The following is a 26,821-nucleotide window of genomic DNA, read 5'->3' on the forward strand; positions in this document are numbered from 1 at the left end:
TTTGCTATGGGCTACCTGGCACTATGACTACTGCTGGATGGTCACTTCATACAGCTGGTATCGGGAGATGTGGAGATGACATAGCCTGGTGGGCAGGTCCACGTTCACCCCTGCTGCAGCACACAGGAAGAAATGCTATTTCCACGTAGACTCCCTCTACACCATCACTTTCAGATGCTGATGTGGTCTGAATATGATGGGTCCTTATACCTGGTCTTGCCCTCTCCCACAGTGGCTTGGATTTCCACACTCCCACCCTTCTCCCCACTTTGTTCACAAGCAGAATGTGAAATGATGTGTTTGTAATGGCTGTTGCTGAGCTAGGCAGCTGTCTCTCCAGATTTTAATGCAACAAGTTCAGAGTCCTCTACATATCTTCCATTTAACTGTTCATTGTTGGAATCATGATGGTACAGGTAAACAGGGACCTCTGTGATTGATGTTGCAGTGTAGGAGGTAGATCGCGTGGAACAGTGCTCTCGGCGCCTTTGGCCCCACTGGGTTTTGTACTGTGTCCACTGCCTCTTCAAAGCTCCTTGTACCTGTTAACCAAAAACATAGTTAGGGTGAGGCATAATCCAAACCCCTATAATTGTGGACATTTTAAAATATGCTGAAGGAAATGGGAAGGGAAGGGAAGGGAAGGGAAGGGAAGGGAAGGGAAGGGAAGGGAAGGGAAGGGAAGGGAAGGGAAGGGAAAAACTCCATGTCTAATTCCATCAGGTTTAGTCTACCTCTCTCCTCCCCTCTGCTCCCAGCTGCAGAAGCAGAAGCAGTTGCTCAGATCTCAGCCTTAACTTCCTCCTTATCTACCCTATGGCAGCAATTCGAGTTTCTGCAGTTGTTGCTGCTTGTGGACAGAGAGTATAGGTTAGCTGTAAATGTGGAACAGACTGCTGCATGGGAACACAGTAGGATGCTACAGTAAAAGAGGGAAGAGGAAGGAGGGATGTAGATTAGAACCCATCTGATGCTGCAGCTGAATCTTTGCCCATGCATTGCGATCCCTCAAGAAACTTAACCTTGAGTAAAACTGGCCGTGAATGGCAAAGTGTAAGTACACTTCAGGAGCTTGCCAGGGTTTATTTTATAAAGAGTTGGATTAGTAAGCTAAACAGAGATATTGTTCTGGTAATTTAAGAACAGGTTCTGTGCTGGCAAAAAATAGCATTGGTCATAGCCTTCTGCATAGCAAAGAATTTCAACCTTTGGACATTCATCTTCTAGGAATAAAATATTTTATTTAACATTTACATTAAGAGTGATGTTATATATGGTTCTAGGATATGACTTAAGCTATTGAGTCTTGCCAGGGAATAAGAAGCCCTTCTCCAGCTGCACGTTCAGGCATGCTGGCACTTGCTACCTCCTTCCCAAAAGAAGCATTGAGACATGAGTAGGGAGTGGGCAAACCATGGCTCTGTTCATTTAGATCAGCGATTCCAGCCAGCAAAATAGGAGCGGTCTGCCATAATAAACTGGTGTAAATGACCACCTCTCCAGAGGAAGGCAGGTGCAGGTGAGGCACTGCGATGACAGGAGTGTCCCAGAGATTCTATGCTCCTGCTGAGATGGATGTTGTATGTAATTTTTGCTCAGGGACTAGTCTGAAATCTTTCTCTAGACTGTGTGCAGAACAGTATCTTTGATTTGTGTAGATTAATCTGAATTACTTTAATATTTCCCAAGTCTCCACAATTCTAATCACTCTATTAATATATTTAAATAGTAAAATGTTATCTACTCACCACCCACAGCTGCGTGCAAGAAAGCTGTTTCATGTCATGTAAGGACAAGGCTTCATAAGGAATTGCTATGAATCTGAGATGCTTACTGAGTGTAGAGAGGGACTATGAAGCATGCCAAGAATGGATATTTCAATTGCTTTGGCTTTTTATTTTTAATCCAAATGCAAGCCAAGGTATGAGGATTGATGCTATAAATCCTTACTCATGCAAGTAGTTGCACTGACTTTGGTATGAATACTTTCTTGAGTAAACAAACGTTTGCTGGACTAGTCCTTTAAAACTAACTGAAAACGATATGCATGCCCAGTTTCCAATACTAGCTCTTTTTTGCTATTGTTTATCTCGAGACAAAGTAGTTAAGAGTTCTTTTAATTTAGGGAAATGTATTTCTACTCACCTCTTAACACATAAAGACAAGAAAACAAATGGCTGAGTGTAGGTTAATTAGATATCAATCACAGAAAAAGCATATGGTTACAATGGAACTTTAATTACTGGGGCTGTAAGCAAATTTTACTATGCCAATATTGAGATTTAAAATGAAATGGCTGCCTGTAGGGATGTTTCATATTACACTTCACAGCAGTTCATTCATTCAGATTAATCTCAGCATCTTTATCAAAGGTGGCAAGAACATGCTCTTACAGTCTTTCTGTTCCTCTCCTAGCCCCCTTCCCCTGGCCCCTTCATAGAACCCAGAGCTTTGATCACTCATGCATGGGGAGAAGAGCTGCTGTGAAGCTTATGAGCTCCTCCTGAGATCCCAAACTGCTCTCAGTTGAACTGGAGTCTGACAGGCCACCAGGGCAACCATAGGTCTGGAGGTTATCATCTGGAGATGATAACACAGTTAACTGAAGAGGGAAGAACAATGTCACCAAGATTTGTTTTCTTCTCAGAAAGGAGTGACCCTTGTATGTATGGTCAGAAAGAGAACAGGCACATCCCTTTCAGTTCATCCCATGGTTAGTTCAGCCATGAGAAATGCCGTCAGTCAGGTTAAAAAAGCTCCGCAGAGCAGTGAGAGCACGAGGTCAAAGCAGTTCTGTTTTTATTCTCTGCTGAACTGCTGGCCTGTATAAGAATCTGGCCACAAACAGATAATGGATAGTACAAGCTGCTGCACTTGTGTAAAATAACGTGTTAATCTAGATTTCTGCCATGATTCCAAGGATCTCAGATGATCATAATTCAGTGCCAACTAAAACTGTTCATGCATGTTTTTTAAATGTGTAAGCACCATTACTGAAAATCACATGCACAGTCATAACATATTAACAACCCAGGAGTCTCCTGGGGACCAGGAAGGGCAGGGCAATGCCCGCCATGCTTTCTGCTGTGATAGCAGATGGAAAAAAGTGAAGTCTAAAGAAATAAAGAGCCTGAGTTTATTTACTCTGCTCTTCAGGTCTTTAAAAGATTTTCCTGTTCTATATTAGCCATTCATGCCTTTTTGGCACGCAAGATATATGGCTGGTTTTTTTCCAAACAGACTTTCCATTTTGTTGGCCAGTCTTGCAGTCTAGAAGGAAACTCAGACCTGGAAATATATTCTGGTGAGCAGAATATTGCAGAGACTTTGTATCATTTGTACAACACTGTTGTTGTTGGACAGAGAAACTACAGTGCTGCTGGACACTGAGATTTTATAGGAAAATGCACAAGAAGATCTGTCATTTTAAAAGTCAAAACCAAATCCATTGTTTATATGTTCTTCCACATGAATGCAGGCATTGGTACAGCTTCTTATTACTATTTTTACATTTCTTTCTACAGATGGGCTCATGGTACTAAAGTGAGGTTAGTGAGGTAGTAGGCGATTAACACAATGTAAAACTGTCAGATGGCACTGAGATTAACATTGTTTGTCCTGGCTAAACTTCATGTATTTCAGCCTTGAAGTTAAATATTCCAGTAGGAAAAAATAAATCCCAGAGTATCCAGGCTCCTGTGGTACTAATAATCTCCTTGCCTCACACTGAATTTTCTCATGAGAAATAATTTTGAGCTCTATGGCAGCAGAGCAGGGTATAAAGCAGCTTGAAAACAATCTCCTACCATGACTGAAGACCAGACTGTGGCTTTGGTCTATGTCCTACTGCACACAACAAGGCTTGGGGAAGTTATCTCAGCTTAGCTCTCTTGGGTAGCCAAACTTAGAGAAGCGCTCCCTTTGGAAGGACCTAATACCATCTTGGCATTAGTCTGTTGCTGCTCTTCTATAGGTTTTATGTGTTGTATATCTACACCTTGTTTAACTGCAGGAATAAATGGGACTTGGAGGAAAGGGGCCATAATTCCTTCATCCTCTCTTCTGGCCCAGCCCAGCTACTCTAGTACATAAACTTGCTTGATGTAATGCGCTCATGCAAGTAGCACCAAACTGTCTTGAGTCTGTATTAGAGAGATGTCATCTTTGACTCTCTGCCCATCTTAATGGGAAATTCTAAAAAAAAAAAAAAAAAAAAGCTTTCCTTATTGTCTAGTAAATAAATTTCCTATGAAAAAATAATAGAGGGTTTCTCGGCATCCCTGCCATCGACCATGTTAGACAGTCTGCAAATCTGAAGCAGACACAATTTTGAAAATGGGTGTAATGGTGAAAAGTACTCAAGTACCAACAGAAATCACTCTCAACATGTCTGTGAAACCTGAACCCCTACGGCTGTTTTTTCTTATTGCCTGACACTGACGAAAGTTCCTGATCAGCAACTCCACCAAGCAGTCATTAATCCTACATGCAGTCTGGAGGGACCGGGAGGTAGTTAAGCCATCCACGCGATAAATTATGAGAGCAATAGAGTATGAAACTGGAAGCCACATTTCAATATCATATTCACTTTTATCTCCTTTTGGGCATCATCCTTTCCAGATGTGTCCCCTCATTGATGGCTTGCTGACAGTTCAAGTATCAAAAGTCAATATCCAGGTAAGAGCCTTTCATAAGGAAGAGTCCTTTTTACTGTGGGCTGCCAGATGTGTCAAAAAGGCTTTCAGAGGTGACTAGGGGTTTGGTGACTATTGCTGTTATTCAGAATATGGATCTAGACTGTGTATCTTCAGACCATGTAAGGAATGACTGGCTGCTATTGCCACTTCCTAACAGCAGCTCAGTCAATGCAGCATGTCTCTCATGTTGGATGTCTGAATATCGTGTATGAACATGGTGTATTTTCTTAATCCAAATATATTTATTCCAAATTCTAAATTGAATGTAACACAATACGTAGGAAATAAAATGAGCTGTGTATTTTATACTCATTTTCATTCCTGGAATGTGGCTTTTACCGTTCTGCACATACAGGTTAGTTCATATGACAGGTAAACTCATTCATACCCTGCAATCTAATTTTGAATTAAATACATATGGTCTGCCATGATGTTGGCAAGCAGATGCTTCAGATATATTCATTATTGCATAACTTGAAAATTGTATTCCTGGAGCTGTAAAGGTGGTGATGCTTTTCTGACACTGTGGCATTGCCAAAAGTACTTTGGAATTAAAGCTATCTGATGAAACATAACTAAGAAACAAACAACCTTTAAGATACTTCATGTTTTCAGTGCATTTTCTTGCTGCCTTTCCTCATTTTCAGCATTGCTACTGTCTTTAATCTAGGCACAAATCCATATGCTCTCATTAGAGTTGGAGAATTACAGAGTAATTGACCTTTTCCCCTAAAGCTATAAAATATTAAGCAAATATGTTTTGCAAAATCTAATCTGAAACAAATGGAAGGTGAAGTGGGGGAGAATGAAGAAGGAAGGAGGCAATGTTCAAGACCAGGATTTCGGGGTAATATGTTGTTTGGAGGCAGGTGAGGACACACTGGAGCACTGCCTCTACATAGCTATGCAGTTATTCCTATGGGGAGAGGATGTTTCAAAAACTGCCTGGATGATCTCTTCTTTCTCCACACCAGGCCCTCCCTACCAGGGAGAATCAGAAGTCCTTCTGTGTTTCCAGGAAATGGAGATTGGACTGTGTCAGAAAGTGATGACAGTAAGGGAGAAGGAGAAAGATGGTAGTATCCCGTAGATCATGGGGACAGAAACGTGATAGGAAAAGAGTTGTGTGTCTCTCCAACTTGGCTTAACTGGATACATGAAACCGTGAACTTCTATAGCGTGATCTTTACAGCTATAATTTCATGTTAGGTTCCGGCGTCATTAGCTGCTTATGTTTTGCCATTCTCTTTTATGTCTCCTGAGAAGCCATGCTACAGGACTACAGCAGGAGGCCTCTAATCTTTTCTGCTGTTGCGTATCTCTGTGTACATTTATGCAGGGAGCCAGTCAGAAGCAAATGTACAGTGATGTCGACAAGTGGTGGCAGAATTTAATACTCTGCTGTCCTGAAAGTTAGCAAAGCAGCCAGTAGCACCTTATCAATAACATAACTTCCTTCAAATTGCTATCAAAACATCAGTGTGGTCACACCGTTGCATGGAATTTGTTACTTTCTAATAATATAGAGGGATAAACAGGAAGATTAATATCTCTTTAGACTGACATACTGAGTGTTAGCATCACAAAGCTTGCTCTGTATCTAAAACCTCTGCTCTAGATTCCAAATTGACTTTTTAAAAGACTTCCTAGTTTTGCTAAGATATGCAGTGTTTTATTCCACTACAGTTGAATGCTCCTGATATATCGAAAAAGCATTTTTCTGCTAACCATCTTTGGAAAATGGCTTACTCTAGGAATTTAAATGGTTCTTGAGATATTTTAACCTTCTATTTTTTGTAAAAGTGCAGTGGACCTAAAACTAGCTGTAGGTATATAAAATATTTATCCAGCTGTAAGAGAATGGGAGACATCTTTGCCTCAAGGGTTTTTATTTCTCAATTACTATGTGGGAAACAATGACCTTAAAAGGCCAGAGCTAATCCTCAAAGGAGTTAAAGTAATCATACTCCTCCAGGCTCCTCTGCTCTGACAGTGCTACCAGGGACGGCATCTGCCACGGCTATGGGGCTGAACACAGCACACGGCTCTCCAGGACAGACCCCCAGAGATCCCCACTGCTTCTTCTGAGGCATTGTGGTCCTTCCCACTATTCTTGGCAGGAAGGGAAGTAGACCATTTTACTCCTTTGCTTAGACTTGTCTCAATATTTCAGATGGTAGGGGGAGAGTCTCATGCCTGTACCTCATTTGGTGCCATCTGGTTTGCAATGGTAACACTTGATTCATCTGCTCAGAGATATTCAAATCACGCTCTGCACAGAGCTTTCACAAATGCACACTGCTGCTTGTATATAGAGACTAAGAAGTGACTTTGTGTGGTTTCAAAGTTTGCATCACAACATGCTTCATTTCTGCATTAATGAACAACACAGTGACTATTTTCCAAGTTCTATTAATTTGCTGTATTTCACATGCTTACCTCACCATTGAAGAAGCAGAATATAGTTGCCACAAGTAAACCCTGAGAGAAAGGAAAAGAGTTTAGAGATCAGAATATATAATTTGTTTTTGCATTGTTTGGAAATTTGGACTTGATGGATAAAAGATAAAAACATTAGTCCATTTCCTCTGCATCACAGACACTTTGCCTAACCTCTCCCTCTCTTACATTATTTACACTGATTTTTACCTTTTTAACATGTTTTATCATCTTCTTCTATATTGCAACCATTTATAGATTATCTGGTTTGGCTATGAAGTTATTTTTGTACAAGAGGCCTAGAGAAGAAAAATTAAATGGTATGTATTTTTCTTACAGTGGAGTATCACTCTGCTACTGACTTTGCTGAAGAGATGGCAGAGGAATTGTGTCCTACATGCTGCTACTCATTTGTCAGAGTGCAATTACCCAGTTAAAAGTGCCGGCCAGGAAGAATCCAGCTGCCCCAGGAAGGCTTTAAATTGAACCGTGTATCAGGATAAGTGAATTTGTATATGGGCCATCATGATGGATGAAGAGGATATGAAAAGAGGTATAAGTAGTCAGAAAAAGGGGAAAAAATCCCCCAACAAATTAGAAGGTAGGGGGACAGAAAAAAAAAAAGAGTACAGATCATGGCTTGGTCCCAAATGGCTTAAAATTAATTTAATTATTGCCACATTTGTTCCAATAATATTTCATTAATGCTGCAAATTTAAATAAGGCCAAGGCAGGAACATGAGACTGAGAAAGTGTGAAATTAATGAGAGAAAATTCTCACACACAGAGCCTGCCATTCAGAATCATATAGTTACACTGGTCCACGTCTTAACTGCACTTGCGCTTACTAAAATAGCATTACATAGCATCACGAAGCCAAATGACTTAATTCTGAATTATTTAAACCAGTTATTATAAACTAAATATATGACTGTCTGTGAAACTGAGGGAAAAAAAGGCAATACAATAGCTTGTGTTCCCAAGGGCTGCTTTGAAGAGCTTTACAGCTGTGTATTTTTTATAAACCCTCACTTAACTGATTAGCAGTTAAACTGTACCTAATGCTTTGTAAAATATCTTGGACTCTTATGTGTATATTCTGGACCACAAACGTAGGGTAAGCAATAACTGTGTTAACAAAATGCTTATATATTAGAAATACACAGGTTGGTTTGAAGTGGGGCTGACCACCTGAATTTTGGCAATTCTTTTACTCCAATAAATTTTCTTTAATGTGGAATTGTAATTTGACACAACTTCAAATATGAACATAGAAAAGCATGTGCGAAGAGGAGGAAGGGTAGACATAGTGAGAGAAAGAAAGTTTATTTTCATCTTTTGGAAAAACAGTGAGTATTCTTAAAAAACTCAAATCCCAGTGTATAATACACAATGCACAATAGTTTGTCCATAAGCCCTTGTTTGAGAAACACCACGAAGTCAAGCAAAACCTTATGCCTCTAAAGCAGAATTTTGTCAGACCACAGATTCCTAAATCGAAAATTTATGCAAGGGGAACAAATGCATCACTTCCTGGTGGCCTATATTGATTTTATCCCACACTGTGTGCACATTAATTTGCACAGTTTTACAAAACATCTGCTGTTGAACTGCACGGTACATGGCTGCAGCAGGGGTTTCACTATTTTCCTAAAGTGTGTTTTTATTAAGAGCAGTCAGCCACGATGGAAAATGAGATGGAGCTTGATCTCCTCTGGCAGTAGGGACGCTTGATGGACAGTCCCTATGAGGCATGGAAGATACTAAAGAAAGCAGGAGGAGAGAAAAAAGCAGAGAAATTTTTCTAAGTCTGTTCTTCAGCAAGAGTGTTTAGGGGGAATTTTGAAACTGTGGTTCATCTAAAGGCAGAAATTGAACCTGAACTGTAAAATGAAGCAATTTTCCATTTCAGTTCCTGTACACTGAATTCTTCTGTTACCTTTTCTTCTGTTGAAGAGTGTAGTTCCCTTAACTAGTGTCTTCTTCAGACAACTTCTGACAGAAAAGTTAGAGGAAGGTGTGGTGATGTCTTGTATCCCTTTCAGTTGCTCTCTGGTCTGGACTGAGCTGACAGCAGATCTGGCTTCTTGTTATTTTGAGTCCATGCATTTTGTACTTCTGGCTAAAGAAATTATTTTCCCTAGTTTGTCCCATATATGTCTCATTGCTCTTTTTCCACCAGCAATGGCCCTCTAGGCTCTGCCATCTGTATTTCTATTTCTATTTCTATTTCTATTTCTATTTCTATTTCTATTTCTATTTCTATTTATTTCTATTTCTATTTCTTTCTATTTTTATTTCTATTTCTATTTCTTTCTTCCATTTTATAGATAAAGTTTTGTCCACAGTTCAGAGTACTATTGTTATCTGCAGCTGTAAAGCTACAGAGATCTCAGTAGCAGACACCAGCTTTGTCTCTTCAAAGCCAGGAGGGATTGGGATGATGATATTCTATAGAGGATCTATTAAAACATGTGACAGACTGGATCTAGGTTAATTACTTCATGTAAGGACCACAGGTTATTTCTCATATCTCTTTGACATACATCTCACATATTCTCTCTAATTGCTGCTGGTTTTTGATCAGGGTGCAATTCTTGGTGAGGATGAGATCTCTAGGTGAATTATCTCTCTCTGTCATTGTGTGGAGTTGTTAAACTGACCTGTGATATATAGTCTGCGGCCAGCAGGATAACAGCTGTGGTATTGAAGGCAGAGATGAAGAATACATTTATTTTGAGATTAAGGCTTTTAATGACTTCTTCTGCAATTCTTTACTTCTGGAACTGTGTGAAGACCAGATGAATGTGGCTTTTGGATGAATCGTGCCTTAGGGATTGTCCACAGTTAGCAGCTCACAGACTTTCATGTACCTTATTGATGCCATAGTGAGAGCTTACACTGGTCCAGGGATGTTCTTTGCTAGACAGGTATTTAATTTGCTCAGGTTAAAATAAACCAGACAAAAAATACCTGTGCAGATACTGCAAATTTACATGGGTTTCTGATACCTCAGGTGTTTTTCTTCTAGCTTGTATCTCCATAAAACCAAGAAAGCATATATAGAAATGCTTATTCCTGTTATTCCTGAGCATGCCCATGGATTTAATTTCTGCCCTGATTACACACTGTGCTGCCATTTAGGCTTTAGTGGGATGATGTATTCATTATTGATGGTAGAAGATGATGGCACATATAATTGTAGAGATGGCTGTAATACAAAAAAATTAGTTTGTGATTCTCCATGTGGGCTTTGGTCCATGTCCATTCACTTCTCAATTCTGGATCTGAATGGACAGCAAAGAAAATAAAACAAATCATGGCCAAGGGTCTTCATAGAAGTACTTCCCATTCCCATCTCTCTCATTTCAGGAAAGATAAAAAGCTTTGATAAAAACAATACTGTCTTCCTCATCATTTTAATTCACAGCACATTCACACAGCATCTCTGAGGTAAATGACTGTGTTATGAAGTGTTCATTTATGCTAGGATTAAAAAAAAGTAAGCAAAGCAAAGAATGTGTCTGTGCAGCTTCTGTTGTTACTGAGGTGGGGAGATTGTCACAAGAGGGCTGAATATGGCAGCCCACCAGCTGCAAAATGATGGGGACATCCCATCAGCCAAAGCTCACACTTTGTGGCTTCTCTTGCTCGCTGCTGGAGGTTTCATTACTGTCATTTTGTACACGAATTTTTCATACAAAAATGGCACTTTATAACATCCAGCTTTCAGAAAAACATTTTCCCTAACTTTTATTGGCTCAAAATATTAGGAAGTTTTGAAATTACTAATAATGCAAAGAAAAAAAAATAAAGGGAAATTAAAAAAAGCCTTTATGTTGTCAAAAATAGTCCTATAATCTTAACTTTGCACAGAACGGGAAAATGTTTCTGTCTGGTTTGGCATCACAGAAGATATTTATTTCCCAAGAAACAGATGAATGAATACCTTCTAAAATGCACTGAAATATCTCACTATTTTTAAAAGGCTGCTTTTAAATGGGTTAATTTTGTTCTGTGTAAAGCTGCATAGAGAGTTAAATTTAAAACTTGGAGGCAGGGTGGATATATATGTGTCTCAAACTCCATGCCTAAAAGATACAAAATACCCTCTACACAAATGAGGCACCTGTAAGATGGATTTTCCTGCCTGGCAGGGCAGATGCTGCAGTCCTGAGGGTGCTGCTTGGAAGCTGCTGTGTGACACAGAAGTAATCTTATTTGCGGAGAAAGAAAACACTTTGATTATTCTCCATTTAATAGACAAAACCTTTTTATTTCCCAATAAAAAACAAGGTCCTTATGCTGAATAGCATTTTAATTTCTCATTAGAGGCAGACTTACACTTTAGGGCTACAGTCAGCAAGGTATTGAGAAGAGTAATTTCAAGTGCTTGAGCACTGCTATTGATTCAGGGGCTATCTCTTCACTGCACTAAGCAGGCCTCCATGGCCAAGTCTTCTCTGGTCCAGTGATAATGCCATGTTAGGTAATGTGATAGCCTCTACAAACCCAGCTACGAGATGCTGGAGAGAGAATTTGGTGAGAGGGGACAGTTAGTAGAAGGAGCTTACAAGCAGGACTGTGTCAGTCTCTGGGCTTGTCTGAGAGCATTTGGTAGGGGGTCTATATGTGGAACTAGCTGATGTATCATGGGGTTATTGCATTTTTCTATTCTTCCTTTTTTCTTGTGAGGCGTCTGCTGTGGACCAATGGTCTGGAGCACAGGTCGTACAAGGAGTGACTGAGGGAACTGGGGGTGTTTAGTCTGGAGAAGAGGAGGCTGAGGGGAGATCTCATCGCCCTCTACAGCTGCCTGAAAGGAGGGTGCAGAGAGCTGGGGATGAGTCTCTTTAACCAAGTAATAAGCGATAGGACAAAAGGTAATGGCCCCAAATTGTGCCAGGGAAGGTTTAGACTGGATATCAGAAAGCATTTCTTTCCAGAACGGGTTGTTAGGGGTTGGAATGGGCTGCCCAGGGAGGTGGTGGAGTCCCCATCCCTGGAGGTGTTTAAGAGTTGGGTCAACATAGTGCTGAGGGATATGGTGTAGTTGGGAACTGTCAGTGCTAGGTTAATGGTTGGACTGGATGATCTTCAAGGTCTTTTCCAACCTAGACGATTCTGTGATTCTGTCAGAGATCAGAAGCTAGGATAATGGTCTCTGGTAGCAGACCCTCTGACAGGAGCTCAGCACCCCAACCTCTTTGCAGTCTTGGACCCCTCAAAAGATGCTTAGTGGTTCCTGGGGTGGGAGAAGTGGCAGTGGCAGCTCCAGGGCCAGTGGAGGTGCAGATGGCCCTGCCAGAGTGTGAGGCACAAGCCACATCTCTCCTTCCCTCTCTTGGCATGGAGACCTGAGTGCAGTTATGTGCAGGATACAGGGCTGTTGCCACTCCACTCTTCTGCAGGAGGCACCCTCTTTGCCCAGGTGTACCATTTCATCTTTGCTGGGCAGCATGATGGGACCTTTTAGGCTTTTAAGTGACAGACATATTTTCGTGCCAGAGGTGTGCAAGGAACCAGTGCATACTCTACCGTAATGTTTTATACCCTGAGGAAGTCTGCATCTAATGGGCTTTTGAAAATCAGGTCCTCTAGGGAAAATCTGCAACTCACTGGCTCTTCTGGAGTGCAAACATTTGCTTTGTGGTGCCTACTTTAGGCACTCTGTTTAATAAGCTAACTGTGTGTTCAGCAATGCATGTAATCATCCCACTCCACGCATAAGCTATTCCACTTAAAGGTTGAAATATCTTTCTTTTGCCTGGTGAAATCTTAATTTCAGCACAGTCTGGAGACTGAAGAGCTGATACTGGTGACGGTGAGGGGAGATACGTATCTCTACTTTTACAGGATCCATGGGAGGTTGGCTGGCCAGGCTGGAAAAGTACAGGCATTCATATTTGCAGCAAAAGAGCCAGTCTTAAATTTTTTTATCATTTACACATCTGCTCTACAGATCTGTTAAGAAGAATCTGGTCTATGTGGTGAAACAGACAGAAGCTGATACAGGGGAGATAGACATACAGTGTTTGTGAACTTCTCGTATAGTCATATTCAAAAAAACACTTCTGCTTAAAATGGCAAGCACCGACAATAGCATTGCAAAAAGAGCAGGATAGTCCAAAACCAGTCTGGCTTCTGTTATTCAGAAGTGACTTCAGCAGAAGAAACCTAGCACGTAAAATCTCAATGTGTTGCTTTTCAACTGGGAAAACCATTCTCTGAAAAAAATACCATTACACAGTTCCTTGTGGGAACAAATGCTTTCTCATTCATCATCTTCAGTCCTCTGATATTTACAATAGACTGCAGTACTTGTTTGTACCGTTTCTGTGTATGTGGATGATGTAACTAACATATCAAACCATCGCGCTCGCTTAAAGCAGTGATGTGCTGTTGAAAAAACGTTTCACTTTTTTAGAAAAGGCAAAAAATTAGTCATTTAACCAGTGCAGAAATGGAGAATATATGTTATATTTTCCACCAAAAAAATCATAATTGCACCCACAATGCCTGCTTGTATATGACTGACATGCCATGGGATGCAAAAACTAATAGACTGCTGCTAGTTTATGGAGAGGCAGTCTGTGCTGAAGTTTATGAGAGTGCGATAGCTAGTGGGGAAATATAGCTGTTACACAAGCCAATAAAATATCTGCTAATTACATAATCAGTCCTAGAAGAAAATGAGCACCAGAGGAGTGATTACATAGCTGGCCATCTTAAATATGCATACAAGAAATGTTTGGGAAAGGATTAAGAAAGTTTATTTTAGAATACAATTAAAAATCTGCTCTGAGTAGAAAAGGGAGCATCACAGTCAGCTGCAATTTACAGGCCAACTGCACAGCTCTCCCAAAAAGACAAATTTTACGTGCTGGCAGAAAGCATCCTGAGATTATATTGCAGAGATGTCAAGAGCTCTTCTGTGAGGTCTGCACTGCTGCCTTGGCTTGGGGACAGTCCTGGGTGGGCTGTCACCCCTCAGTATGCCTGGTGGCCTCTCTGAGCACAGTGGCAGTGGGGCACCACGGGCAGCCCCCACCGTGTGCCCGCACTGGTGTCCCCAGTACCATCCCCACTGCTGAAATGGAAAAAATGTACTCTCAAGGGGGAAATTGGGGTCAATGAGCCATGGAGAGTCATCCATTCCTGATGACTAGGACAAGGGCAGAAAGAACCCATTGAAGATGAAACTTTGTCTCCTTGGATCCCTGCCTCACCTAATCCCATCCATTCATACAACAGTTTCACAATACTTTGGTTTTGTTTCTGGTTCCATTGTAACCCTGATTTGGTGACTATTGCATAATGATCATAATAAGGATTTTTAAGTAAGGTAATTAACATTCTTTTTTTAAATTCTTCAACAACCTCACAAAATTTGAAAGATGTTTCAAGAGTAAAATTATTATTGCAACACTCTATCTTATTCTAACTTGCAAAAACTGTAAGCAACTTGTCATCAGAAAATTTAGTTGGAGATATTCTTTTATAGCCCTTGAAACTGAAGAAGTGACAAAACAGGTAACAATAAAAGAAACACACTTTCATTTCCTTAAGAATAACTGTAATGTAATATGGCATACACTGCAAAAATAGACCTGTAACTTCAGTTACTCTATGCATGCAGTAGCATGTATGTCCACAGTTTTGAAGGGATAAGGGTGAAAAGCAGAATATACAAACTAAGGTGACATGAAGTATGGATTTTGGTAGCCAAAATTATTACTTTGTTTAAGGAAAAAGCACCACTGATTATTTTTTTTTTTAAAGCTGCTTTCTTACTACAACATTAAAATAATTTCTGCATTTAGCTTCTGTATGAAAGGAAACAAGAAGTGGGTCACCATAATCACCCATTTTGACCACTATTCACAAATGCATTAGAAATCTGCCTTTCATAGTCAATATATGACTGAATATATTATAGTCAGTAAACCAGAGAGATAACCAAATATTTAAAGTCGTTGAGGCTTGTTTTGTTTTATTTTTAAAAGAAAGTAAACCAGACTTACTGAAGGATGCTGTATTTTCAAAGCATTTATGAAATCAAAATGTCAGTCTTATATTTTAACTTAAACTCCCTAATAATGCAATTTTAACTCCTAAATGAAGCTTCATTGTCTCAGTCTTTTATTCTGTGTGATAGCATTCCCTCTGTACAACAGTTTGTGTACACAGCTAATTTTAACATTAACCTTACAGCACTATTTTCAGTCAATTTGAGCACTTCAACAGAAATCATGTTGGAATATAAAAGCCCTCTGTGATTTGTTCTCTCTCCCTAGTTTAGAAATATTGCCATCTGATAATTTTTTCTAGATTTTTCATTGTTTCCCCTATCTTGTGGTTATTTTTTTTATGCAGTGCTGCTACTCATGCAAAGGCAGATAATCCAGTAACATGAAAGTGGTTGGAAAAGAACTGCAAAACCATAGTCATGCTCGCTTTTGGGGCTGAGCAACTGGCAACAGCATCTTTGACTAAATTCACTTAACAACAAGCACCTCACCTAAGATGAAGTTGCTACTATATAACATACCTGGTAATGCATTAATATATGCATGATGTAATCATATATTTCTCCAGCAAGTCGGTTTTCTGGTCTCCAGGGAATAATAACAAACTGAATTCCTAGTAAGGGCACCAGGATTAAAGTGGCTCTGACAGCCTTCATATACATGTTGGACTCAGCACGGTGGGTATCTCTTAGCTTTGTCACCAAAACTCGGACAATGTTAAGCAAAAAGAAAAAATTGACCTGCAAAAGCAAAGCCATTTTAGGTGAAAGCATTCAAATTAAATAGACATTCAAAATAAAAACACAGAACACATAAAGGGCAATAAAATGTAACTTCCTAGCTTTATTGTAGCTCATAATGGGCAGCTCCTTGGGAATCAGGCATTGGAAAGTACCTTGAATGCCTTCAGAAAAGAGATGTTAAGCTGCTCTACACATTTCCCTTAGGAATCTTGCATGGATTTTTCAGGCAGGCAGGGATCAGTTCTAGGAAGCACTGTCTGTTTTAACACTGATGTGGGCAAATTTAAGATTTCCAGGGAAAAATAAATCACTTTCATGTCTAAAGTTCAAATGGAATGGATGAATTGTCCCCTAGGACTCTTTTCTGAGTCTGAAGGTTACCTAGGTATCTTGCTTCAGTCTGCACTGGAGATGTCTGCAGCCAGGTGAGACAAACTCCAGCATGTCCCTGGGCATATATGGGACCTACAAGGGCACACACTTTCTCTGAGGAATGTGCTCAGAGAAGGGGGACAAGGCTGCTCTTGAGAAAAGCCTAGGCTATCCCTTGCAACCACCAGACTGCATGGACCCTGTGATACACTACCCACAGGTAAAAGTTAACACTTGCTGGCTCAGGGCAGAAACACCAGACACTTCAGAAAGTTTGGCCCCTGACCCTTATGGTCAGCTATGCCAAGTGGCTCAGCATCTCATCTCCTCAGCCATTTCTGGAAATCTGATTGCAGCTGTGGGTGCTCAGCATATGGGAACCTGCTCTTGAATCTGGCTTCACAGAGAGCTCCTTGTGGGATGGACGGAGACCCTGCAGAGGAACAGGGAGGGCAGACCCAGGCTGATACTGAGCCCAGTGGGTACCCTGCGGACATCCTAGTTATCACAGATCTTCCCTCTCTCCAGTGTAGCCAGATCACTCTTTGCTACTCTGTTACAGTAATATCAGGCACCAATGCTTCAGAACTTCAACAGACTTTTTTTCAGATTTCTTTTAAAATAAGTTGCATAACTTCCATAGATATTTTAATAGCTCAAATTCCATGGATATATGAGAAATTTCAGTTGAATCTTTCAGAACAATAAAATATGAATCAGTAAGCTTTGGTAAAGCAGCTTGTCAGGCCACACCTGGAATACTCCATTCCAGTTTGGTCCCCACTATACAAAAAAGCTGTGGACAGGCTGGAGAGGGCCCAGAGAAGGAACACAAAGACGATCACAGGACTGGGAAGCCTGCCATGTGAGGAAAGGCTGAGAGAATTACATTTGTTCAACCTTGACAAGAGAAGGTGTAGGGGAGACCTTATCACCATGTTCCAGTATTTAAAGGGATACAAGGAAGATGGAGACTCCTTTTTTACAAGAAGTCACATAGAAAAACAAAGGGTAATGCATACAAGTTCCTCTTGGGGAGATTCTGACTGGACACAAGAGAAAAATTTTTCACAGTGAGAACAATCAGCCACTGCAATTGTCTCCCCAGGGAAGTGATGGATTCCCCAACACCGGACTGTTTTAAGATTTGGCTGGATAGGTTGCTGGGCCATCTTGTCTAGACTGTGCTTTTGCCAAGGAAGGTTGGAGCAGATGATTCTTGAGGTCCCTTCCAACCTGGTATTCTATGATACTATGATTTCATCATTTTTTAACTACTGAGAGACTTTTCAACTGTTTTACATTTGTATTCTATTGGAAAAAATGGATAATAAATTACTTCTGAGGTCTCATTCAGCATTAAAAGTAAACCTTATCCTCCATCCTATGCTGACTTCGTTCACTCTGCTTAACCTTCACTTTTAAAATTCCTGGAAGTAACTGTGAAAAGTGGAAAAAAGACTTTACAAAGGTAAAAATTCTCAACTCTTCTGAGTCAGTCTTGTCACTATGGGATTTTTGTAGCAAATCATGCAGGACATTCTGTAGACATTAACATCTTCACAAGAAAACTAACACTGGAAAAGGCATAAGCACAAGCCAGAAATTATAATGCCTTATTTTAAAAACAGTTCAAGATTGTTCTTTTTCTGTAAGAAACAGTCCTATCTTTTCTTTGTGGCTGAGATGTACAGACTTGGAGCACAGTGATAAAAATAAAAGGTTGAATGGCCTCTCCTAAAACAGCAGAAGAAATCAAGATTGAACCAGTAAACCCACAACATATGTGATTCTATGGGAACAGCAGACTATCTATATGGCAGGGAGGAATGGGCTTCTTTGGATTGCTGATGTTCAAGACTGCTTCTCAAGGAAGGGTAGAAAGATTTACAGTTTTTTCAGTTATTAGACAGAAAGTTGTTTCTTTATTGAAAGGTGTTCCCAATATTCACTGCCCAACTGTTTGATCTCTGAGGTAATTACTGTAGGTACACCCATGCAGATCTTTACAAACAAGAGGCAGCTCAAAAGCTGAAAGTGCATCTTGGGTGACACACTGAGGTGGATTTGGGGCTTGGGCAGAATAAATCCCTTCCTACACCTTTCAGGAAGGTCAGGGCTACTGTGCCAAACAGCACCACTGGCATATGAGATGCTATACATTTACACATTGCTAAGCTGCACCTTGGAATATTACCCTCCTACTCAGACAGCCCAGTTCAGTCCCTTCCCTGGACTAGTTTAGCTCCCTACCTTTGGACCATACCAGTTCAGTGACCAGTAAAACTTGTGCTGAGTGACCACCCTGCATTCAGCTCATCCAGCTAAGGCACAGCTGTATGCCTCATTGATGTCAGAGAAATTAAGTACATTTGTCACAAATAAATTATGCTGGGAGAGAGTGACCGCCCTGATATTCAAAAGCAGTTAGTGATTCCGTTTGCCACAAAATCTGATTATTTACTGGGAGGTCCCTTTACAGGACTTGTTTTTGAAAAGTATTGAGAACTTGTCCTTATAACACTGAGAAAACCTCAAGCTACTTCTGAGTTTTGACCAAAATACTTAAAGTACAGAAAATTCTATTCTGTACAGGTAAGCAGCATTTGTAAAATAATTATTAATCTGATGATAGCAAATACTATTCTTACCAGTAAAGCTGCCATTACAGGTCCATGAACAATATATAGCAAGTGTGTGTCAACACTCATCCAGCAACTGGAGGGGAAATACAACATTAAAATTCATTATTAACTTAAATAAAATGTTTAACACAGTTAAATAATGCTAAGTTCCTTCAGAAACAGATATGCTACTCACTTGTCATTGAAGTATCTGGCTCTTGCAACAGCATGAATAGATGCTGGCACTAAAGGGAACCCTGGAATGATGGAAGTTATAGATCAGTCCTGGTATTTTTTTTAGCTTGAATTTCATGTGTTACAGACACCAGTAAGTATCTTGTCCACAAAACACATGCATGTGAAATCACAGCTTTCAGGAAAGAACTGCAATTCCATTCCACTCAGGACCCTACCATTACCTGGATGGTGAGATGCAAAAGAGAATAACATTCAAGGCAGGCCAAAAGGAGAAGCAAAGTCCACAGGCCATGCTCTCCTGGGGTGTCACAATGTGCTGCCAGGGTCCTCTGCACTGCTGTGGCTTGTGCAGGGAAGGGTGTGAGCAGGCAGTGTGGGAGGGATGCACGGATCATTCAATTCTTAGCAGAGTATTCCCTCAGGAAGCCAGGGACACTTGTTAAAACCATGTAAATCATTGTTCAGCAAGAGAGGCACATTAACTTGCATGCCAGATTATGGAGCAACAAACAACAGAGCAAGGAGTTGCTCTTTTGGAGCCTATGGCAAGAGAAAATGTTTGGAGCCAGGAGGTTTTTTGGGGGATGGGGATTTGTGATATCTTTTGCAGGTTCCCAGCATCTGTGCAGCCAAGCCCATCCCATGCAGCTTTATCTCAGCAGGGAGTGGAGCTGTGGATACCATGAATCTGCATCTCCTGACTTCTCCGTGAAGCCTCAGGGGAGGCCACTGCTCTAACAGGTATCTGACAGAGAAAATTTGCACAGGGCCAAAGTCTTGGGAACTGGAAGCCTCAAATTCTTACTTCTGGCTTGACATTAAGAGTGACAATCTGGTTCACTCCTGTCCATCTTCCTTCAGCTTGCTTATATGTTGCGTCCTTCTCCAATAGGCTACAAACCTGAAACTGGGCAGTCTGCACTCTGATACTGACTCCAGTTTGTACAACATTGCACATACTGACAGCTGGCCAGTGGGGAGATGATCTGCTGCCTTGTTTGTCCCGTGCAGAGAGCTCTGTGAACACCTTTGGTGTTACTGCTGCCTGTTCCCTATAAACAATGGACATTTATTCTGAGCTTTGGATAGTTTATAATTATAAATAAAAATGTGTGAAGATGTCTTGCTGATACCATGCTTAGTCACAGAGGGAAGAACATGGCTCCTTGTTTCTTTGGAAGTTAGTGATTTCATAAACACTTTTATAAGAGAAAATCCTTAGCCAAATTCTGGGGAAGACTTACCTCAGAGCACAGGCCAGCCGGTGCTGGAGCGAGAATAACATCGAAAAATCAGGTAAATTGGACACTCTGATGTCTTCAGGTATCTTTATGCAACAGCTACTTACTCTACCGCCAAAAAAGTTCTTACTGCAGTTCACCTTGGGAGAACAATGCAGCTGTGGGAGAACAAACTGCATTGCCTTCTCCTTTATACATTGTTAGAAAATGATTGCTTGGCCTCTGGCTGCAGAACACCTGGTTTTGGGTGTTGATGCATGGTACAACAACAAAAAGCTCAGAAAGGAAAGAAAGAAACTTCTAACCTCAGAGTAAGTTTATGGGATTGAGAGCTTGAGAAAATCCTTTTGATCTGGAAATGGAACAAGTCTGGGCCAGTTTTGCTGACAGACAGATTGAAGTGCAATTTTTAAGGGGTCTTCCTGTAATAGTAAAAATTCTTCATCTGAAACCTCTGGCCTGGAGTACCACGAGTAGAGCGCTCCACATGATGTCAAGAGACCTTTCTTCTTCTGCTAAAAGCATTAGCCTAGAATATTTGGCTTAAACTCACAAGCAAATCTTAAGAATGTGACGGAAAGTTTTCATTAGTCAGTTACAGGGTAAGAAGCTCATGACTGTCTACAGCTCAAATTTCCAGCTGCAGGCTGGATGGGCTATTCTAGATACCGTTCTCTTGTCAAGGGCCAAAAGGCAGTGAGTTAATGAGAAGTGAAGCACCAAGGTCTGTTGGGTCTTGGTGGCGCAACATGTATCACTCCAAGTGTCTCACTAACACATGGCGAGCAGTGAGTAATGTAGAATAGGTCTTACACCAGCCATCCCAGGAGAAGGTATGACATATCCCTTTAGGTCATGCCAGGTCCTTTATGGCACACAGTGGCAATTATGCTTAATTGTATTTCCAGCTGAATTTGGAAGGCACTCTGTTTCAGCACTGTCCAAATAAATTACTCCCTTTTCACTTTTATGTGGATGAAGCTGCTTGAAGCAACCAGAGTGGACTGAAGCTGGATGCACATGTTTGATACTGTTTTCTTGCCCTGCATAAGGGTGATTTTCTGACCCAGTGAAACAATAACAAATGAGAAATGACACCCCCAAAGACAGTTCCCAGAGAAGGGGTCATCATAAGGCATCAGCCTTGAAATACATGTCAGATTCCATTCAATCATCTCAAACATTTTGTAGAAGTGTTTTATATTTGCTCAGATTTTTATTTTTCTTATAAAGCTATTTTACAAATAAAAGAATCTAGACCTTTTTGCATAGGGATTAGTTATAACAACGAATAATGAGCGACTTCCTCTTTTGTTCTACATTTACCTTGATCTTTTGAATGAACAGCCTGCTCTGTTTGCTCTGCGTTGCCCTTTGGGGAAATGTATCTCTCTCCATTGATTAACATAGCTGGATGTTTAAAGTTAGACTGTGAGACTACTGCTTCTGGAATCAGTGGAATTACACTGATTTATGGCCAGATAGTCTTAATTAGATCATTTTGCTATTAATGATTTCTACCTTAGCTAGGAGGTGCTAATGATTACTTTTTTTTGGTGGAAGTATCCATATAGTTTCATTAGAAAGGCTGCAGACTTCACAGTCAAGAGTTGTGTCCATTTTTATTAACCTTTTCCTTCTCAAGATATCATCATCCTATTACCACAGCCAACACCCTATTTATTTTTTGGGCAGTGCTGCAAATACTGATGAGTATCTTATCAGATAACTTCACTGAATTACCCACCACGGTGTTAGTGCCATTCTCAGCAATACTACAGCTAGTTCATAAGCTTTCACTGCAGGCTAGCTGCATTAAAGTGCACTGCCTAAACTGAATGTCACCTGAAAAAAAATGTTTATGACCATTTTCCTCTTGCATAATAGGATACGGAATGACACTATATTGGGAAGGCTTATGCTGCAAGACATGAAAGTGGAAAAAGCTTTATCTGGAAGGGAACATATTAAATGACTCTTCATATAGGGCTGCCATTTCAAAAGCAGAGCCCTATGAGACTTTGTATATTCAAATATTCTGAACTATGAACACTTTGTGATAGTACAGTTGCTTGCTCCAAGAGGGCTCAGCTGTTTGGGTTGACAAAGTCCAGAAACATTTACTCAATTTAGGGTTCTTCAGGAAGGTTGTCTTCATTTAAGAGCTGATGATGTTCCACATGCTTTTAATTCCAAAAGCACAAAAGGTCCCTCTCTTCTCAGAAAAGGTGACATTCTCATAAGAAAAAAAAGAGTGCATGATGGCATTCGCATAAAAAAAAAAAAAAAAGAAAGAAGAAAAAGAAGAGTTCTTCCATGCCCGGAAAATCTTATCTGGCAGTATAATCCATATAAACTAGAAAACCATGCTAATTTTCTACGTAATTAATGTAGACCTAGTCATGGCTCCTTGGGCGATATGCATGTGACTACATACAGTTTGCATGCACAGTATGGGTCTGTAACCTCTCTCACAGAATATCAAGATTTGCCTATTGACACCTGTATGTTTCTCTGAAATGCTCTAGAGATCACTGTTGTTGAACAAAATCAATGCTGACAGCTAAGCCATTATCTACTCCTGTATAAGTAAAACTGCATCTTCTCCTTTAAAACAATATCTGCCAAAAGATATCTGACACTGGATTTACTTCCAGAGAAATTCTAATTCCTCTTTCTGCATGCTGTGTTTTTTCACTTTGGAAGGCATAGATACTGATTTTTCTTCTTTATTCCAGAAAAAAATATACTTTTATAGGTACTATCACAGATTAAAAATTTTGCATATAAAGTGACAAAAACAGACAATTTTTGTTCACAAAACAGATGTGTTTGGATAGAAATCTATTTCTCTCCCAAAGCTTTGCTTAACGAAATTTAAGCATTTATTTCAGTGAATCCAAAGACGCAGCAAATAATGGATGCTGACTCCTGCTGATTTTTTTAAGTTTCTAGGCCCATCCAAATTAATGCACTCAAATTTAGGAACCAAGATCTCAATCTTAAACTATGATCTAGTGGTATAAATAAAACAATCCAGGTGTGTAAGTGCTAGAAGAATTCAAACATATGAAAGAATGGATCATTTTGCTATAAAAATTACAACATACATACCCCAGCCCAATAGGTAATACCAGTGCAAACGCTGCTCTTCAGCAAACACTGCCACGACAATCAATGTGTGAAGATAAATCCCTTCACAGAGCATCCAGAAGTAGTTGCAGCCCAACATGTACTGATGAAAGAATTGCAGCACTTTGCAGCTTACCTGTTAGATAAATGAGATAACGTCACACACCTGACCAGCATTTTGCATTTAAGCAGCCAAAGACAAATGTTACTGTTAGGCTATAAGAAAGCAAAGTGGAACAAATATTCCCGGCTTTTGCTGGGTTTGTTCAGCATCTATCAGTGAGAGGGATTTTAAACTTTTATAAATTAGATGAATGGAACAAATAGTCTTCACAAAATAGAGAAAATGTACCCTGACATCACTCCAGAAAGTACCACATAACAAAAAAATCCTCTTCAAAATTTGGTAATCTTATGTTTTTTAGAGCTGAAACAAGCAACTTGTTCTAGATGTACAAGAAAGGCTGTGAAGAGGACAGTAACTTAGAATTTGGGTGATTTCTTTTACTTTTGATCAAACTTTACTAAAGTTTGTTCAGCTCTTCCCTCTGAGCCAGAGTTACTCACTCTTTAAATAGCACCCAGCTCTGAACTCCCTTCTTCAGGAAAGGCAAGTGCTTTGCCAGTGGAGATTTTTTTTGGTAGGGTAGCAGGGATACCAGATTTTGCCTCTTTGTGAGAGACAGCTTTACTTTATTTTGTCCAAATAACAAAGTGACATATGGAGCTAAACAGAGCCAGTGAAGTTAGGAAGTGTCTCCGGCCTGCGGTTCAGATGAGGTTGCAGGCATAGACCTTGACAAGAGACTGGCTTCAAGATGCTGGGAAGCAGTGGGCAGATGGTGGAGGGATGTGTGTGATGTCCACTACCAGAGGGCCAGCTTCTGAGAGGATCTCATGTCCATCCACCTTCTCAGAGGGGGCAGTGAGTTCCTCCACATGGGCTTCTATGCCACTAGCACCCAGGAGAGCCAGGAGGAGTGGGAGGGTGTTGCTGTGCTGGAAGAGAACCACTGCTCCTGGGGGAACACCACAGGCTACTCAGAAATATGAGGTCACAGCAGTGATGGCAAAGTGACAGTTGTCATCTGTGCCCACAGGAGAATACTCCTTCCCTTTAACTTCTGCAGATGTTTTCCAAGCTGACTACTTGGTCTGAGAGAGATATCTTTAGGATTTACTTGTCTCTTTAAAGAGACATTTTGGCAGTTCAGCAGGTGGAGGACTGCATGTTTTTGCGTCCCATCTGGACTGCCCCTCTGGACCAGAAAAGCTTGTTAGACACCCAGTGCACCACCTTCTGTTGCTGAAAAATGCTCCCAAAGCAATTGCCCAAACATGGGCATTTAGTTCTGTTTCAATATTTGCAGTGCAGCTTGGTGCTTATGAAAATACAGGATGACTGATAGGTTAGGATATAAGATTCTGACAGGATTAACTTGAAGGACTAATTTTTATTTTTGATGATTCATTTTTCCTGCTAGCTGCACAAGGTAGAGCAGACAGTCACATCCTTTTTCCACACCACGTCTGAACAATTCTTACAAGATATGGCCTAAAAGGATTGTATAGTGGTTTGAAAAGGTTAAAAAAGAAAAAAAGAAGTAGTATTTGCTCATTTTTTCTGTTGGCAAATGTGTTCCTTAAGGTTCTTAAATCATCCCTGGACTGTTTTTCACAGGTCTGGGTCAATATGTTTCTTGCCTTGTTCCCTCATGCATGCTCAACACAGCCTCCCAGCTGGTGGCTGGCCTTTCTCCCCTCTCCCCTTATCGATTATCTGTCCCCACAAGGGCTGCCTTGACTGACAGATGCTTCCCAAAGTCTGCACAGACATTCAGGTGGCACTCTCCCTGACATCAGCCAGCTACGCTGCCTCTGCAAAGCCAACAAACTTTCTGAGCCATCACAGAAGCTTTCCAGACAAGTTTGATAAAGTCCTCTGCACCCCAGATTTAAGCTGGGCCAGCTCCATGCTCCCCTGTGAGAATCTCCTCGGAAGAGCTGCAGGTCAGGGGACTGACCCAAGAGCTCGAGGCTTTGTTTCCCTGATGCTGTGGTGGGAGTGACTCAGGGTGTCAGCACATTGCTCACAGGCTGGTCCAGCTTCCATCAGTTCCAAAGTCACCCCAGCTTTCCATCCAGCCACTGGGCTCTAGGACCAGTCTTGAACTGCAGTCCAGCAGCTGGAAGGGACCAGAGCATGGCTGGTGAGTTCTGCAACAAAATCCATGGTACATTCTCAAACCTGTCATTTTAACTTAATGCTTTCACCATTTTATGTTGCTGAACTGAAAGGGAGACGACTATCCAGTAACCTTGCTTCTCTTTGCCAGCTGTTTGCACTGTTCACCAACCCTCTCAGTAAAGAACGACTGAACATACTTTCCATTTGAGCTAAGTCAGTCTTTGCTGAACTTTTATCTGTAGCTCAAACAAATACACACACAGAAGCCACACTGCCTGAGAACTACATACCTAAACTTTACTTCATTTACTTAATTTCCTTGGCAATTTTCTTTCTTTCTTTCTTTCTTTCTTTCTTTCTTTCTTTCTTTCTTTCTTTCTTTCTTTCTTTCTTTCTTTCTGAACTATCACTTGTGGTTTTAAAAATGAAATCATATACCTATCTTTTAGAGTAATGACCATGAGGAATTCAATCACTTCCTATGAAGCCAGTCAAAGAAGTAATGCCATTGACAAAGCATGAAGGATGGGTGTGATTAGTACTTAGATTCCTATCAGACTGATTTGAGAACAAATCTGAAAAAGAATAAAGAGTTCAAGCACAAGAATGCATTGACAGGAATTATGTTAAATTCATATTAATCAAACTACAGAAAAAAATCAGTCTTTGTTTTGGATGAGCTAACAAATGCAGCACATTTCATCTGTGGCTAAGTGATGCCAATATATACAATAAAAAAAGAGTGGGTTTTTTAGGTCAGAGCAGGTAAAAGAGAACTGTTCCTGATAACTGGATTCATCCACGATACAAATAAAACAACAAATGTAACTAACACCTCAGTTACATTAATCTTAGCTGGGAAAATTGCAGAACTAGTAAGTTTTAAGAAGCGTTTATTCTTACAGAAACAACTAAAATGAAACTGCAAGATGATACAGAAGCAAATCTTCCACTACTTCCATGCTTGATAATTGACTGATTGTTAACTTTGAGATAAAAAAACTTGTTTAAGGGTTTTGTCTTCTGCTAGGTCAAATATGTTTTGTTGCAAGTTCTTCGAGGCAGAGGCTTTGTTGTGCTTTGTACAATATGAAGCACAGTCAAATCCCGGACTCAAAGGATTATGACAGCACCTTCACACTATGAAGGAGAGTAAA

At 40.4% G+C, this 26,821-nt stretch overlaps 1 protein-coding gene across 1 annotated transcript in view; it reads right to left on the bottom strand.

Moving 5' to 3' along the window:
- Positions 1-320: 320 nt before the first annotated feature.
- Positions 321-26,821, bottom strand: part of CALCR (calcitonin receptor) — a 169,674-nt gene continuing 143,173 nt past the window's right edge. The window contains exons 8-13 of the mRNA XM_074897996.1: positions 23,459-23,612; positions 19,102-19,162; positions 18,933-18,999; positions 15,688-15,906; positions 7,137-7,178; positions 321-542 (exon numbers count right to left, since the gene is read on the bottom strand). Of these exons, the coding sequence (XP_074754097.1) occupies positions 321-542; positions 7,137-7,178; positions 15,688-15,906; positions 18,933-18,999; positions 19,102-19,162; positions 23,459-23,612 (765 nt within the window). The remainder of the gene's footprint in view (positions 543-7,136; positions 7,179-15,687; positions 15,907-18,932; positions 19,000-19,101; positions 19,163-23,458; positions 23,613-26,821) is intronic.

This window comes from Athene noctua, chromosome 2 (genome assembly GCF_965140245.1).
Source record: "Athene noctua chromosome 2, bAthNoc1.hap1.1, whole genome shotgun sequence".
Taxonomy (NCBI): domain Eukaryota; kingdom Metazoa; phylum Chordata; class Aves; order Strigiformes; family Strigidae; genus Athene; species Athene noctua.